This window comes from Dendropsophus ebraccatus, chromosome 2, assembly GCF_027789765.1.
Source record: "Dendropsophus ebraccatus isolate aDenEbr1 chromosome 2, aDenEbr1.pat, whole genome shotgun sequence".
Lineage (NCBI taxonomy): Eukaryota > Metazoa > Chordata > Amphibia > Anura > Hylidae > Dendropsophus > Dendropsophus ebraccatus.
In genome coordinates this window covers 103,962,220-103,980,213 of record NC_091455.1, presented here as the reverse complement: position 1 = coordinate 103,980,213, position 17,994 = coordinate 103,962,220, and the positions used below count along the sequence as shown (strand labels likewise).

Sequence of the window (17,994 nt, the reverse complement as noted above, 5' to 3'; positions counted from 1 at the left end):
CATGTGACCATGCCCTATCCCCTGTGTCCTCCATAGACATATACAGGCTCAGTGGTAGACACGGGAGGGGGGGGGGGGGCTTCACATAGCTCAGTGTACGCAGGGGCGTAACTAGAAATGGCTGGGCCCCATAGCAAACTTTTGATTGGGGCCCCCCCCTCCTCGACCAACCACTATGCCATCAACACACCCAGCTCTACACAGGTTCTATACACCATATAAATTACACTGCAGTTATATTAAGTGACTCACAGGGGACGTCTTCTCTCATTAGAGTTGTTTCCTTTTCATTTTCTTCTCCATCTGTCCTGGGCCATTATAAGAACTCCGAGCCACGAATCCACAGAATCTGCCAGACAGACAAATTAGGCTCTGTGTAGACAGCTTATAGATTGCCCCTTGTTCAGTCCTCCATATAGATGGCCCCATGTGCATCTACTATAGTAGAGATCCCGCTCTGTGTAATCCATTTATAGTAGATGACACCCTCTGTGCATCACCTATATCAGAGGTAGGGAATCTCTGCTCTCCAGCTTCTGCAAAACTACAACTCCCATCATGTATGGACAGTCAAAAATAAAGCTGTAGTTTTGCAATAGCTTGAGAGCCAAGGTTCCCTATCCCTGCCCTACAGTATATGGTCCCCTCTGTGTAGTCCTCTTAGATGACCCCTCTGTGTCAACCCCCCCAGTGTAGTTCCCCTTATAGATGCCCCCTAGTCCCCTTCATAAATGGCCCCTCTGTGTAGTTCCCCTTTTAGATGGCCCACATTCCCCATAAAGGTAGCCCCCAGTGTTGTCCATCCCCGTCCCGCATATAGGTAGCCCCCAGTGTTGTCCATCCCCGTCCCGCATATAGGTAGCCCCCAGTGTTGTCCATCCCCCATATAGGTAGCCCCCAGTGTTGTGCATTCCCATCCCCCATATAGCCCCCAGTATTGTGCATCCCCCCATATAGCCCCCAGTATTGTGCATCCCCCATATAGCCCCCAGTATTGTGCATCCCCCATATAGCCCCCAGTATTGTGCATCCCCCATATAGCCCCCAGTATTGTGCATCCCCCCATATAGCCCCCAGTATTGTGCATCCCCCATATAGCCCCCAGTATTGTGCATCCCCCATATAGCCCCCAGTATTGTGCATCCCCCATATAGCCCCCAGTATTGTGCATCCCCCATATAGCCCCCAGTATTGTGCATCCCCCATATAGCCCCCAGTGTTGTCCATCCTTAGCCCCCAGTATTGTGCATCCCCATCCCCACATAGCCCCCAGTATTGTGCATCCCCTTCCCCACATAGCCCCCAGTATTGTGCATCCCCTTCCTCACATAGCCCCCAGTATTGTGCATCCCCTTCCCCACATAGCCCCCAGTATTGTGCATCCCCTTCCCCACATAGCCCCCAGTATTGTGCATCCCCTTTCCCACATAGCCCCCAGTATTGTGCATCCCCTTCCCCACATAGCCCCCAGTATTGTGCATCCCCTTCCCCACATAGCCCCCAGTATTGTGCATCCCCTTCCCCACATAGCCCCCAGTATTGTGCATCCCCTTCCTCACATAGCCCCCAGTATTGTGCATCCCCTTCCTCACATAGCCCCCAGTATTGTGCATCCCCTTCCCCACATAGCCCCCAGTATTGTGCATCCCCTTCCCCACATAGCCCCCAGTATTGTGCATCCCCTTCCCCACATAGCCCCCAGTATTGTGCATCCCCTTCCCCACATAGCCACCAGTATTGTGCATCCCCAGCCCCCACATAGCCCCCAGTATTGTGCATCCCCTTCCCCACATAGCCCGCAGTGTTGTGCATCCCCTTCCCCACATAGCCCGCAGTGTTGCGCCCGCAGTGTTGCTCCTCTGATTAAACAAACAAACACATAACTCACCTAACCCCACGCTCCCCCGTCGGTCGCCGGTCTCCTCTTCTCTCTGCCTCCGCCCGATGAGCAGCCCTCTGGTGAAGTCCCGGCAGCGTCATCGCTGAGCGCTCAGTGTGCGCCGCGGCGGCTGGGACTTCCGGTACTAAGAACACAAACCGGAAGTCCCAGCCGCGGCGGCGCACACTGAGTGCTCAGCGATGACGCTGCCAGGACTTCACCAAAGAGCTGCTCATTGGGTGGGACACTCTTGTGATCGCAAGCAGAATGCTTGCTTGCGGTCACAAGAATGATTGACAAGGCAGGAAGCCTATGGCTTCTCGCGCTGTCAGTCAGAACACTGAACACCCGGGAGGCCCGCTCGGCCGCCGGGTGTTGCAAGCGGTCATCTTCGGGGGGCCAAGGCCACGGGCCCCCTGATGTTAGGGGCCCCGTAGCAGCCGCTACGGCTGCTACGGCGGTAGTTCCGCCCCTGAGTGTACGCTATTAGTAAGTGTACCTCCCTGCACTTACTGATAATTCAGAACCTTTTTCAGATACTGTGGAAGAAGCTAAGAATGGTCTATAACGCTTGTTAAAATAAGGTGCAAATTATGGAACAGAGTACAGTGGTACCTCGGTTCTCAAACTGCTTGGAACTCAAAATGTATTTTCAAGGAAAGTTTGCTTTGGTTCTCAAACTCTTGCTCGGTTATTAAACACTTTTTGGGCACCCAGTCTTGAAGTACTCGGTATCTGACCGTTTTTGCGAGTGTGGATGGTAGGTTGTACCTGGTGAGTTTAGCACTGGTGAGGCTTCATATACAGTACAGTACTGTATAAGACTGCTGCAGTGCATATACAGTACAGTAGTAGTAGTAGTACAGTCAGGGCACCACCATCTCCCATCCTGTACAAGATTGCTGGAGTGCATATTCAGTACAGTAGTAGTACAGTCAGTGCACCACCATCTCCCATCTGTTACAGTGCTGGGATGGGACTCTATACAGTGAAGGATGAGTGAGGAGTTAGTGACTACTGTACTATAATTGCTGGTTTTGTTGAACGTTTGTGTATAATGTATTGTACAGTATATAGTGCTGCTCTGTAATGTCCTGTACAGATTATACTGGGCACTATACAATGTAATATATGGGTATTGTAGGTAATTATTGGTGGGTGCTGGAACCAATTGAACACATTTACATTATTTCCTATGGGAAGTCACTGTTCGGTTCTCAAAATGCCTTTCGGAACCAATTAGGTTCGAGAACTGAAGTACCACTGTATTTTGCACACCAGGTGCAGAGCGCAAAAGCAATAGTAAATCTGTGCCAAAGTATTTGTAGCAGACTTGCACCGTTTACAAATAAAGAATATAAAAGATCAAATTGTAAGTTATAATATAACATCCCAAATGTTTAAATAAGTTTTTTAAAACTTCCCTTACACTGGCTAGGGTTTAAATAACCCTGAACTGACGGACTGTAGCAGTGAAGTGTCACCCTCACAGATCAGGCAACCCAGAAGGAGAGGTGATCCTATTTTGTTTGCTTCTTTTCTAGACATCATTCCATAATGTGTGCCTGCCACTGTCATTCTACTACTCTAACTACAAGGGCATAAAAGAAATGTAGAGAACTCATTGTAATTTTGCTACATCAGACACAGTATTAAAGACTATGACAGAAGAGTCCTGTGACCAGTGTACATTCCACAAAGGTGACCTTTAATGTTTCCAAAGCACCTTGCTATCAACCACTGTGTGCCTGGCTGTTTCAGCACTTGTATTAACGTCTATACATGTCACACTATTACAAAACTCCTTCACCTATGAATAAGCTAAAAAGGAAAATCACTGTAAGAACAAGGAAGCTGGAAAATTCTCCACACAAGTCTTCTCAACCATGAGATAAACTCAGCCTTGGCAAGGTCAAAGAAGGACAAGAACATTGTAGATTAAATTAAGCCCCCCCCCCCTTCCCAATCCACATTGGACCTGTTCTCTCTCAATAGTTTTTAAAAAGCATGGTCTATTATATATGGTAGAATTTTTTGTAAATTAATCTAGTCCAAAATTCACTGCACATCACTAATCAATAGATGGGCCATTAGTATAACTCACTGCAATTCTACCCCTCCTCTAAAACATAACTTTTACCTATTAAAATAGTATGACAAACAATTAAACACACATTCTGCAGGATTAGGGACATTTATATCACAATAAGGCAAGGTAAGAAAAAGGGGTAAGATATATACCACTACCACATATAATATGAAGAGTTGCCAAACGGCACTGTGTGGCTCAAGGCTCAGGTAGGGTGCTCTGCCCCACGGTTCCAGACCCAGGTCCCGGAGGTAACTCAAAGAAGGCGGCAAGAGGCGGCACTCCAAACTTAAAGTGAACAAAACGTGGTTTAAGTTTATTCACCCAGTATGCAACGTTTCAATCTACTCAATGAGATCTTGACAAAGATCTCATTGAGTAGATTGAAACGTTGCATACTGGGTGAATAAACTTAAACCACGTTTTGTTCACTTTAAGTTTGGACTACCACATATAAATGCATGTACAACAATATGGCAAGATCGGAAAAAATAGATATATAGTCACACAGCAGAAGGTCCCGCCGTGGTATCAAAGTTGTTTCTTCTTACCCTGTATTCTAGGAATCCATAAAGTATACAAATCAAAAAGACACGCGATACTTGGGGGGGCCCTATTATGATCTAATCTAGGCCCTACCTATTGCCATCTACTCTTGCCTTATTCTTTCCCTCTCCCTCTTTTTTATAGACCTCGTGTTGTGGGAGAGGGAAAGAATGGGGTAGGAATAGATAGTGATAGGTAGGGCCTAGATTAGATCATAATAGGGTCCTTCCCAAGTATTGTGTGTCTTTTTGATTTGTATACTTTATGGACCCTTCGGATACAAGGTAATACAAGATACCACGGCGGGGCCTTCTGCTGTGTGACTATATATCTATTTTTTTGCTTTTGCCATATTGTGGTACATGCATTTATCGTCTTCTGGTATATACACCTTATCCTTTTACTTATCTTGCCTTGTTGTGATATAAATGCCCCTACTCCTGCCAAACATGTGTTTAAATTGTTTGCCTACCATTTTAAAATGATAAAAGTAAAAATTTTAAAGGACGAGTTTTACATCTAGTCCACCCTATATTATTTCCTTTATTTTTTTTACTGCCATAGATATATGTACGTTTATCTTAGGCATACACATGCTTGACCCTGTTCTGACAGGTTCTGCCACACTACTTTACCATACTACTGAAGGGCAAATTTGTTAACCCTTACATCCACGGCTACCATATGCAAGAACAGCCGCCCATATATGCTTATTAAAAGACATCCCCTGTAGGAGGTGTAATATTGGTCATTTTTGTTGTCAATCCTGTTTAATGAAAAAACGTGATGGACAACTGCATAGCGATGGTAGTTGTACCCACATAACTACTGGTTTTAACACAGATATAGCTTTTATGAAACAGAATGCCCCAAGTTGTTAGACACTAAAAAGAATCTGTCAGACGGTTTCACCAAGTGTAGCTAACCATGATGCAAGGTAGAAATTACAAGCATCTTCATAGGCATAACTACTTTAAATTTGGCAACATCTGTTTGTGAGACTAATCATTTGTATTTTATAATATATGCAAATGAGGGCTATGTCAAATGCCTCAAGTGCCCATAATCTCGATCCCCTACAGCACAGGGGCACAATCAGAAGGAGGAGGTAGAGGTAAGCAGTGAAAGGGTGGGAGGTGGTGTGTCTTTCCCTGTGGGGAAGTGCTTGTTCAAAAATCTAAAAAGGTATACCTGTGACAATGTTCTTAACCCCCACCTGGTGCTGGGATCAGCTACACCATGTTAAAACATCTAAAAGATCCCCTTTAATTGTTGCTCTGCAGCAGGTGGTAATTCACGTGGCAAAGGTGACTCACTTGAGCAGCTCCAGTGTTTTGTGGTCCAGCAGCAGCCGTGCATTGCCAGTTAGGTCCAGTTCTTGCAATTTGGGCGGGAGGTTCTCCGGTAAAGTTATTTCAGTAAGCTCGTTGCAACTCAAGTCCACACACTGTAGAAAGAGAGAAGATGACTAAAGCAAAACATTTTACGACATAAATATACAGCTTTGTCTGGGCGTTATGAAATTATTTGATTTAGGAGCTGGTTGTTCAATAGCTGAAACGCCTTGATCCTGAACTCTGTAATTTAAGCAGTCTATCAAACTATCTGATAGTCTGGGCAAGTGACCAATTTCTCATCATACACAGTAATTTAGCACAAGTCTCTGGTAATATGAGACTATGCAAGGAGCCAGATATTTATGTATGTTTTAACTGTGCAATGTTATAAACTATGTAACATTTTACTTTTTTTTTTTTTTTTTTTTTTACCTTGCCCTTAGTTTGAGCTTTGCTGTGTTTTTCTTCTTTATTCACATCTTGTTCAGTTTAACACTAGTGTAATACGGACACATTATTACATCCGTATTGTAACTGCTAATCCTGTCAGTGTGGGTCAGGCCAGGACCTTTGTCCATATTATGCAAGTGTGAACCTAGCTCTATAAAACAATTATCTGCTGGTTTCCTGATACTAGAATGCAATGCATTGTGGGAGCTGGACTAACAGTTACACAATCTGAGCAAAGCTGATGGACAATCAGACATCTAAAGGAAACTTAAAAGGAGAAGTCTGGCCATAGCCAACTGCTAACAGCTGGCAGGGGAAGAGAACAATCAGAGATTGCTTACCTTTCCGCGTGCCTGCGATGTGCTGCTGGACCGGTTCTGGAACACCATGCCAGAAGGCATTCACCCCCCCCCCCCCCCACCCAGAGTTGTGACAATGTCTCGACTCTGGGGAAAATGCCAATCCTGGCTGATGGACAGCCCACTCAGCTAGTTAGTGACTGGAGTGGCATCCCGCCCCAGTCACTGAATGGATGAGCAGGCTTGTCCATCAACAGGGTCATGACGTCAGCAGCTCTGGATATCTTGGAGCCCGGCAGGGGTCCTGGAGCCGCCATACATTGCTGCAAAGGCACAGTCAGAGGAGAGTTAACATTGTTATGTTCCCCCTTGTACTGCAGTTTCTGAAAAAATGTTGCCAGACTTCTCCTTTAAATAAATCATGGAAATATGATAAAATACTAATATCAGTATCTGCAAGGCTACTCATGTTTTGCAGAAAGAACGCTCTACTACAATTATATAATGCAGCTATGGATGTTATGCTGTAGACTAGACTAAATGATTTACAAGAGAGGTATCAAATAACCAATTAAACTTGTGGTTCTAATAAGCAATATATCTGAATGAAGGAAAAGATAACATCTATTGCCTAATATAGTGGTAGTGGAGATGGATAAGCCATAACAAAATATATAAGATGGTTTAGCTTTGTTTTCAATATTTTTGCTGCAACGTTTTGGCTTTCACCACCCCCAAGAAAGTGCATATTTGGCCGTTTTTTCCTCCACCATTCCTCATTTTGTTGTATTTACTGGCGCGCTTTCCACTGAGCTGGGAAAGGAAACATGACTCCAACCAGGTGAATAATGCTGCCCACCCTTGGTAAAGGCACGTTTTCAATAAACACCCAAAGAAAGCAATTACACTTTCTACGTAGAACAGTAGTGGATTTTCAGCCTGATGCAGGAGAGACGAATCTTTACACAACCCCTGCAGGTTTCCTATTTGGCAAAAAATGAGACTTGACAGAATTGACTTTTATTCCCGGTGGAAAAGGCAGATGGATACATTAACGTACTCAAACTGCAAAGAGCTTGTAGCCTGCAGCTACTGCCTACAATATGTAAAGGGAAACATAAGGGAGGCAGCTTTAATGGCTGACATTGGTCAGACTAAGAGGAGCACTGGTCCCAGTAAAACACTGATATAAAGGGTTAAGCACAAGCTAGTACAAGACCTCCAAATATCACAAACTGTTAAATGGTAGCAGCAACACTTTTTCCATCTTAATGCCAAATTCCTCAATTCGCTGACATATAAGAGTTTGTTAAAGGAATTTCTCCACCAATCATTGGCAAGAACAGCTTTGGTAACATAGCCCATTTGGATGCCCAAAAGAAGTGTTCTGGAGGCAATGTGTACATGCAATAGCTCTTACGTGTACAGTTTATTGTGGTGACAAATGTAAATATACCATTAATAAACTTACAGGTCTGCATTTGCTTTGAAATCCATTTCACAAAAGTCCTTGGTGAACAAAAATGTCTCTCTTTCAAATTAACTTGTGCCAGAGACTTGTAATTTACTTCTATTACAAAATCTACCAGTACTTATCAGCTGCTGTATGTGTCGCAAGAAGTAGTGTATTCTTTCCAGTCTGGAGAGCAGGAGAGGTTTTCTATGGGGGTTTGCTACTGCTCTGGACAGTTCCTGACATGGACAGAGGTAGCAGCAGAGAGCACTGTGTCTAGACTGGAAAGAATACACAACTTCTTGTGGGACATACAGGAGCCGAGATTCTGACATACTCAAAGACTTGAGATTTTTTTTTTTTTTTTTATTAGAAGTAAATTACAAATCTTTAGCACAAATTGATTCAAAAGAAAAAAATTGGTGAAAAAGCCCTTTAAAGAGAATGCTTCACTTGGAACATTTCCACTAATGAACACACCATTTGTTCTTTCATCCTAATTTGTTACTATTTTTTTTTTTTTTTACATGAATACACGTGTATCCCTCTTCATTTAAAAATCACTCACCTTGATCTCAGAAAGTTGCATAACTTCAGGAAAGACTTCTAAGCAATTGGAGTGGGCAATGACCGTATGCATGCGTCTGCAGTTCATGATGGTGGTTGGTATGGCTTTAAGCTTGTTACCACTGACATCTATCTCTTCCAGCTCCTCCAGTTTGGCCATTTTACTGTACAACAATAACAGAGACACAATAGATATCAGTTTCGATCCCTTCTATTTACTAAGTACAATAAACAGGGGAACATGTACATTTTCCATTTCCATCCTCAATATTCATAAGAGATCATAACACAAATTTATTAACATGAAAAGACATATTGGCCCAGATTTACTAGATATGAAGCGGACTTTTTAGCATGTTCTGAATTTTCCCAACAGATTTATCACGTGTTTATGTCAGGTTATTCTCCAGTTTGTAAAAACCAACAAAGCAGCAAAAACCCCCAAAAGTGACGTGCCTTTTAAAGGGGTAGTCTGGTTTTACAAAATTATATACCTTACACTGCCTAACCAAAAGTTATATAAGGTTGTAATATACATCGTTTACATATTTGCATTGCCTGGCCCCGTTTTTGTATGATTGACTCACCGCCGGAAGTTAGTTCTTTTTATAGTTCTCCTATAACTGTCTACCACCGCTACGTCACTATTCCGTCATTTCGAGACAACGCGTCATCTCTGTAGTCCGATCCATGTGTAATCACAGCGACATCCTCATCACCGCCTCCTTCTTGCTTCAGCACCTCCCCCCCTGCAGTGATTGGCTGAAGTCAGCCACGGAAGTTCAGCCAATCACATGGTACGCTCTGGGCATGCGTACTTCCTTCTGTGCGTCCCATGCGCACTTGAATATCCCTCCGCCCATCAATTCCTCTTTCTCTTTGGGCTCCAGGAGGATATGTGGCAGGCTGTTTGAGGTGAGAAAATGCGGTGCAGGCTGCTGTCCTGCAGGCGGCCGCCGGACCTTAGTTGCGAGGGGGTAGTGACTACCCCGCCCGCAGCTCCTGGATTGTGCTGCTGCCGCCGGTTCCCCCCGGTCAAACAGTGGATTGTGGACCTGGAGATGGGCATGACACGCCTCCATTCTAACTGCGGGGGCGTGTACAAGTGACAGGCAGTAATGTGGGCGGAATAATTAGCATGAGGGGCCGGTGTATAGACGTGGTATAGACGGCAATGAATCAGTCTGATACAATGGTATGTTAAGTTCATAGCAAGCTAAGAATGAATAGTTTTTTTTTAGCAAACACTGGATAACCCCTTTAACTTTCTCTTATATCTCCCAGCAAATTTTACCAAGGGTTTTCCGACAGTTTCTGGTGCATCCACTTTGGAATTAGCTGATGGACTTTAAGGCGGTCTGTTTTCACAATATTAATATGATTGGGGCAGTGTGGTGCAAAATGGCACACAGTCACACACATTTATAAAACAAACAAATATATTTATAATTATATATATAAATATAAATATATATATATATATATATATATATATATATATATATATATATATATATATATATATATATATATATATATTCAGGCACATGATAAATCTAGCAGGACGAGAAACAAAAATCCCTACACATTATGGTTTTAAATACCCTGAACATTCAAAGCAATTTCCATTGGTGGCACCCACCAAAATCCAGATGCATGCCTAAGCTTCAGATATGGACTCTTCATTATCTCAGGTCGTTTAGATCTAGTGCCAGAAAATCACTTTGAACGTTTGTATAGATGTATAGTGTATAGCAGTGTGTAATTTCATGTTAATAAAGTTATGTTCTGTTCTCTCTCTTGGGTATAAATAGCAAAGATATAATAATTTTGCATCATCCTTTTTTGAATCATCCTGTATATGTATTTTACTGTAGATTTTACACAGAATATTTCAATAGTGGGGCATACCTCGCAGGAAAGGTCTGCAGATGATTGAAAGCCATGTGCAGGATCTTCAGGTGGGGGTGTCCCGTCAATAGAGGCACACATTTATCAGTAAGGTTATTATTGGTCACATATAACTCTTGCAGTGAGCTGTGTGATTCCTCCGACAAACAAGGAGCAGGAAGCACTTCAAGATTGTTGGCCGAAGCATTTAGGCATCGTAAACTGGTCAAGGAGCATAAAAAGATGCATGTTAAGGCAAAGCTTTATGCTAAGAAACAAATCATTAAATAGGTGCTGTATTAGGATAGACAATAGTCAGATTGACAATAGTTGCCATATGCTAAAAAGCTTCAGGAGGACCCAGTTACTCTCTTGAAAGTATAAGGTAAAAACTCAGACCAAAAAACCCATAGACAAACAAGCACTGTATTTTTTAAGCCAATGAATGAAAAATGTATTGGCAGAATGGGCCAGTACTGTGGATAAGAACGAGTTAAAGATGTAAAGCAATTACTTTTCAGCAGGACTCCTCAACAGCTTGTTGGAACTTGCTGTATACAATAAGAATCACGTGGGGCTCTGAGCAGCTAAGTCAATGAGTGCACTGAGAGGAAATCTAAGCTGGCCAGTTTGCACAAGCAAGTTCTGGAGTTTTCCAAAAGGGAAGGACTGGTGCCAAGCAATTATGGTTGACTGCAACTATGGTGAAGGGAGTGAGAGAGAGGTAAAGCCGGCTTGTATGTCCCTCCACAGTTTGTACAGGAATAACCTCTGCAGGTTCACACAATGCTGGAGCCTGAACTCCTGAGTGCAGGAACATCTAATTATCAAATCCACAAAGTAATACTGAACATTTAATAGCCTCAAACAGGGGAAAGGAGCACAGTGTCCTGGAGGCTTAGGATGTGAGTGCGTGCCAACAAAGAAAAAGGCTTGACGTCCCCAGAGCCAGTACACTTAGCACATAATAGGACTTCAAGATAAATTAATTCCTTGTCAAATACTTAATTTGCAGACAGCAGCCCCACACTACAAAATAAGGATCTGTCCAATTTCTAGGACAGGGCAAATGAATGCCAGAAAACTAGGAAGAAAAAGTATTTTGCATGACTGTTTCAGATGTGATCATGTATCCACAGATAAGGACATGTCATGAATTATGGGACCAGGGTAGGCAGCATCCCAGAGCAATCACAACATGGGAGAAGTTAGTGTTGTCAACTTAAAAAATACAAAAGCATTTCACAATTTACACAAAATAGCCAAGCAACTGGGTAGATATAATACTTAAAAAGTGTATTGTTTCTAAAAACTTTTGACAAGTCAAAAGTTTTGATCAGTCTTGGTCCGAGTGTTCAGAACCATACCAATAAGGAGAAGGAGACAGGAGAAAAAGAAGAGTCAGGCTCCACAGACTTACATTATGAGCCTGACTCTTTTTCAAACACAGAGCGGGAGTGTAGCGTGTTGCAGTGTATCTTCTCCCAGATCGTTCTCACCATAGGTATGGGATTGAACACTCAGACAACCCACCCTCCTGAAAACCCTAAATTAAAGTAATCTGTAAGTAGATTAAAGGATGCTAATTTCAAATCTGTAATTTGCATCTTTCTAGGCCTTTGTATTTCACCCTTGTAAGCCTGAAAACTGGGCATGTTGATGCATAGAGAGGACTACTTACTGTAGCTTAAGAATATAATGGAAAGGACTACTTAGACTCCTTCATTTGTGGCTTATAGCAAAGGAATACAAGAACATAGAAAGATAAATATTGCAGATCTTGAATCAGTGTTGTATACTCTACTGGTGTATAATCTACTGATAACTTAAGTTCAGCGGGTGTTTTGGTGGTGACAAATGTACAACATGCAGGGAAATTTTAGTTTGTTTGTTTGGTCTGACCTGTTTTCTGCATGTATTCCAAGATCTATATTTAAAGGGTCTGTATTAGTTGTGTGTATAGACACAGACACACATTTGTGCAAGAAAAGTTTTTTCCTCATTGTGGCGATGGCGATACAGAGTCAGACCTATATTACATTGCCCAATGGAAAAAGCCATACAGTTCTAAGCCTGTCAACCTAAAAATAAGTGTACAGTAAAGATAACAATTACACTAGGAATGAATGGAGGCATTGATAGATATAATCATAGATTGCAGGCATAACCTTAGCAGCACCTGACAAGGACAAGTAAAGCTGCACAGATCACATGCTTCTAGTCATTAAGTTTACAGAAGATGAAAAAAAAAAAAAAAAGTCTGTAGTGCTGATAACACTTCAAGATTAGTAGAGCATTTTAGCTGGGCTACCTCTCAGTTTGCAGAGTATAAACTACATTTATATTCTATATGAATGTTCACCAGGCTTTGTTACCTGTCTGACTTCATCAGCAAGTTGGCTGGGAGCTCCAGGAGCTGGTTATGCTGCACATCTAGCACCTCCAGTTGGGTATGTTCGATACACTCAGGAAGACTATTAAGTCTATTATACCCCGCAAGCAGCTTCCGCAGACCTCTGGCGGAGAATAACCTGTATGCAAATAAAAGTATAAAAGCCTGTTAGCAATGATGACAAATATCAGCTTTTTTGGTGCACAGGTATGATGGCTACCCTGTAAAGAGAAAAAGTCCTCAGGCAACAGCTACTTTCTCTACAAGAAGGCATACTATGTGAAATGAAGCAAATAGATACAGCTGCACAAATCTCTTCATACAGCAACATCAGGAGATTCACATCATATTCATCTAATCTAGCATATATATTAAGCCTATTCTATAGATAGTCTTCCAGGAATTCGGGTAGTCAAAGCACATTATGGAAATGTGCTTAGATTCACCCAGTATTATAGTGTAAGTTTATACTGCCTATCTGCCCAAAAACTGATCCAATCATGTTTAAGAGGATCATTTCTGGTTAGAATACAACTGGTTAAGAGTTCTCCCAGACAATCCTCATCATCTATTTGCAGATGGGACACTACTGTGAGCCTGACAAAGATAAGAGTTAAATAAAGCAGCAATGCAAATGTCTGACCACCGCTCTAGTCAACCTGTAGTATCGTGATTGGAAAGGGTCACTTGGGTTTTTCAGGGACATGAAGGGTTAATTAGAAGTTTTTAAAATGAAAGGCAATCTTTCAAATTGTTTCATATAATGTAGCTAATCACAGTGCCAGATAGCCCTTAAAAGCCCATTCACATGCATACTATTCCCAAGCAATATGTGGTTTATTATATTTGCATATGGGCAGCAAGTGCCCACAGGTACAATCATCTCAATTGCCCAGCCCAATGATTCATTACATTTCTTTTAAAATACAGTGCTTCTATTACTTTATATAACTTTATTAAAATAGATGTAAGGGTCCTGTTACATGGAGCAATCATTTGTAGAATCAGGCCGATTCAGGAAGATATCAGCCCGTGTAATAAGACAACGGTCAACAGTGGAGCAATCCTTTGCTGATCATTGGCTTTCAGCAAGTTTAAAAATCATCTGCTGAACACACATCTCACACTCAGTGGCTGGTTGCTAGCTGCACCCAGACTTTTCATTGACTGCCGCCTCCTGGAAGTTGGCAATGCCCCTTCTAGAGGGACTCTTGATCCTGAAGGTTGGCCAACTTTACCGCCTAGAGGAGTCGATACAAGAGTACCGTCTGTGTTTTTGTTGCCAGGATTATTCGAATTACCTTATGCCTCTATGTTTTTCTCAACTAAATGTATGTTTGTACAATCTGAGGTTTGAGTGTTCTTTTGAATAAAAAAAAAAGAGTTAAAAAAAAAAAAGTTATACTTGAGTCTCCAGGCCCCCCTCCCCCTGGCTTGTTTCTGTGCTCCCTGGTCATCATAGCTGCCACTGACACTGCAGAGCCAGTCTATGAATTGACAGGCCGCTCAGTCAATCACTGACTGAGAAGAACTGCACCACGGACAGTGTTTGGCTGAGTAGCCTGTAACTGCAGAGACCTATTCAGCAGTGTCAATGGCAGCTTCATTGAGCGGGGAAAAAGGCAGGACACTGGAGGAGCCTGGAGAGGCAAGTATAATGTTATTACCTTCTACATATGCCAAATTCCATCTAGTGCTGCATGAACACTAACAAGTTAAAATAATAGTAATAGACCTTAATTAAAGCAATGTAGTAACCCCTTCAAGACCGAGCCCATTGATGCACGGAAGTCCGGGTCAAATTATTGCAATATTCCTCCCCGCCTTCTAAGAGGCATAGCACTTATTTTTCCACTTACAGGGCTGGTTGGGAAGTCATTTTTTGCGCCATGATCTCTAGTTTTTATTAATATCGTATTAGTGTAACAGAAAAGTTTGGATCACGTATTAATTTTTTTTTTCTGATATAATTTATATATTTTTTATATTTTAATAAATTGGACAATTCCGCACGCTAAAATATATAATCTATATTTTTTCTTTATATTTTTATAATGGAAGAGGAGGTATATTAAACGTTTATTTTTTGGTGGGTGGGGTTATAAGGTTTTTTTTTTTTTAACACACTTAGCATAGATCAGAGTTATCAGCAATCTATGCATAGGGCTTGCCCGAGAGCAGACTCTATACATAGAACACCCATCTGACAGGACGGAGGTGTGTGGCTTACCCCCGTCCGTCGGTACAAGCTATCGGGACCTGATCACTCAGTCACAGGAGCATGTCCTGTCACTGAGTACCTTAAACGCTGCGATCACTATAGATCGCAGCGTTTAATGTGTTGATGACAGGCAGATGCCTGTCACTATGCTGGGCCTCTCTCACTGCAGCGGTCCTGCACACATCAAACCCCTCACAGTCTGGAATGTATAAGTACATTCCTACTGCACAGGGTATGTGCAGTAGGAACGTATATATACCAATTGCCGACGTAAAGAAGTAAAATTTAAAAAAAAGTTACTCTTGGGAGCCTGTACTGTGCAGTAGTGGTTGGAGCTGCAGTTATAGGTCGCCACTGCTACACAGTGAACGGGGACAAACTGCTTTTGGCCCTGCTCACTGTGTAATGCGGGCACTGAACAGCTGATTAGCGCAGGTGCCAGGTGTTAACACGCCACTAATCAGTGACTGAAGCTGTGCTGTGGATTGTTTAAAAGTCTATTTTGGCTGGAAAACCTATTTAATGTCAGCAAGAATTGTTACATGTGGCTCTTTTGGTAGTTTTTCTTATCCAAAGCCTCAAGAACCATCCTGTTTCAGGTAAAATAGTATCTTATTAACTTATTTAGGTTGTTTGCGCCTAGTTTGATGTCCAATTTAGTAAGAAACCCCTATTTTGGTGATTGTCTGAGGAAAGAATGGTTAATTATACCCACTGCCCTACTGCTAAAATGCGACCCCCATGAAAAATTGATTTTAATCACATAAGATGGCTGACATGGAGGAGCATGTGACCACGTCCCGCCCCCAAGTCCTCCATAGGGATATACAGGCTCAGTGGTGGACACTGGGGGCAGGGCCTGGTGACATGCTCCTCCTCCATGTCGGCCATTTTATGGACAGAAACACCACGGAGCAGGGGAGTCTGATTTTAGCTGTATGAGGTACACAGGGAGCGGTCAGTATATACAGTGAGTACAGTTACTAATACTGTACACTAGGGCTGGGCGATTAATCGAATTCGATTACTCGTCCAGAACTTTGAAAATCCATTAGATTTTTTGTGAAAATCGTAAATTCGATTCTCACAAAAAATCATTCCGGGCTGCGGTGGCGGAGAGGAGCTGAGAGGAAGGGGGGTTGCGGTGCGGGCTGGCGGGAGAGCCGTAGAGGGGCGGTGTGGGTGAGCGGGGAGAAGATGCTGGGAGGCCAGGCTGAAGAGGGGCGGTGCGGTGCTGGCAGCCTCCAGCCACTGACAGCGCCACCGCTGACCCGCCCCCGCCCCCTCCACTGAGCGTCCTGCTCTCCTGCCGGCCAGATCTGGAGGTCCCGGGTCTGTGGAGGAGGCCGCCGCAGGGACTACAGTAGGTGGTGATCGCGCCGCTGCACGTCCTGGAGCTATACAGCGTATACAGTGCAGACCCCCGTTCCCGCTGTATAGCTCCGTGACCCGCAGTGACGCGATCACCACTTCCTGTAGTCCCTGCGGCCTCCTCCTCCACAGACCCGGGACCTCCGCGTCTGGCCGGGAGGGGAGCGTGTGTGTGGAGGTGAGAGGAGGAGGAGATGTATGTGCCCTCCTGCTCCAATCACCCCCAGCTGCACCAGTCACCCCCCAGTCACCTCATTGTTCCTCAATCCCCTCATTGTTCCCTGTGTCCCCCCAGTCCCCTCAGTGTCCGCCCCCAGTGTACACAAAGTACACCCCTTATCCACTATACCTCCACTACTACACCCTACGTGGATGGAGGCACAAACATGATTTCCTATACTATATGGGGCCTCTGTTACACTGGAAAGCAATACAGTTGTCAGAAATATCATTAAAATAATATCTGATGCTGCAGGGAGAAAATGTTTTGTTTATTTAGCAAAAAAGGAAAAAAAAATTAAAAAAAATAAATAAAAATAAAATAGAGATTTAAAATCGAAAATAGTTTACAATTTTTAAAAATAGAGATTTTTTTTTTTTGCCCATATCGCCCAGCCCTACTGTACACTGAACTATTTTACTATAAAAGCGGCCAACCCCTTTAAGTTAACCTTCAAGACACTAAGAACACTCACCGGGCAGGAAGTTCCGTCAGGTGATTATGACTGACATCCAGGACTTCAAGGTTTTTGCTCTCACAAACCCAATCAGGCAGGCAATTCAGGCAATTCCTGCAGAAAAATAAATTTAAATATCAATGCTGTTATGTTTTTGTTTATTTGCACACACTGTTGAAATTGAGTGGATGGCCGCCATTTTACTGAGCAAAAATACTGAGTGGGTATATAGCCTTTAAAGGGAAACTCCGGTTAAGAAAGATTTAACCCTGTTCAATCCCCACCCATAAACTAAGTTGGTTTGTGATAGGTTTCTATTACATGAATAAGGTTGTTTGTGTGCAGCACATCCTGACTCACATCCCCCTCCTAAGTAGTATAGGGAAAGGAGACACTGTTTCATCTCCCTCTCTATCTTTCCGTCTATCAATCTACATAGATTAGAGAGATAATGTTTCTGTGCAAACCAGAAGCAGATCAAACAAATGGCAGGCAGATACTACAAGACAGGAGTAGGTACCCAGCAGTTGGTTCTGAGGTACAATGCATGCTATAGTGTCCCAACCAGGTGCCATGATGTAAAACTGGGATCATTTGTATAAGTCAGAATCCGGGCCTAGGAGCAGGGTAAACAAGTGGGAAAGGTGTCTATCAATCAGTGCAGGTGGGGGTCAACAAGTGCACGTTTTATTTTTTAAGGGATAGATAGAGTTCCACTTTAATCAACTTGCAACGTAAAAGGGGGGAGGGGGGCTCTATGAATGACAGCAGTGAGATGTTAAAGTCATCATTATTGCTTCATGACAGCAATCCAAGAAATGAA

General features: G+C 43.0%; 1 protein-coding gene across 1 annotated transcript in view; it reads right to left on the bottom strand.

The window, feature by feature from the left end:
• PHLPP1 (PH domain and leucine rich repeat protein phosphatase 1) overlaps positions 1 to 17,994 on the bottom strand; it is a 108,739-nt gene that overhangs the window by 14,552 nt on the left and 76,193 nt on the right. Inside the window, exons 9-13 of the mRNA XM_069958123.1 lie at positions 17,190 to 17,285; positions 12,886 to 13,041; positions 10,532 to 10,732; positions 8,622 to 8,784; positions 5,831 to 5,961 (exon numbers count right to left, since the gene is read on the bottom strand). Of these exons, the coding sequence (XP_069814224.1) occupies positions 5,831 to 5,961; positions 8,622 to 8,784; positions 10,532 to 10,732; positions 12,886 to 13,041; positions 17,190 to 17,285 (747 nt within the window). The remainder of the gene's footprint in view (positions 1 to 5,830; positions 5,962 to 8,621; positions 8,785 to 10,531; positions 10,733 to 12,885; positions 13,042 to 17,189; positions 17,286 to 17,994) is intronic.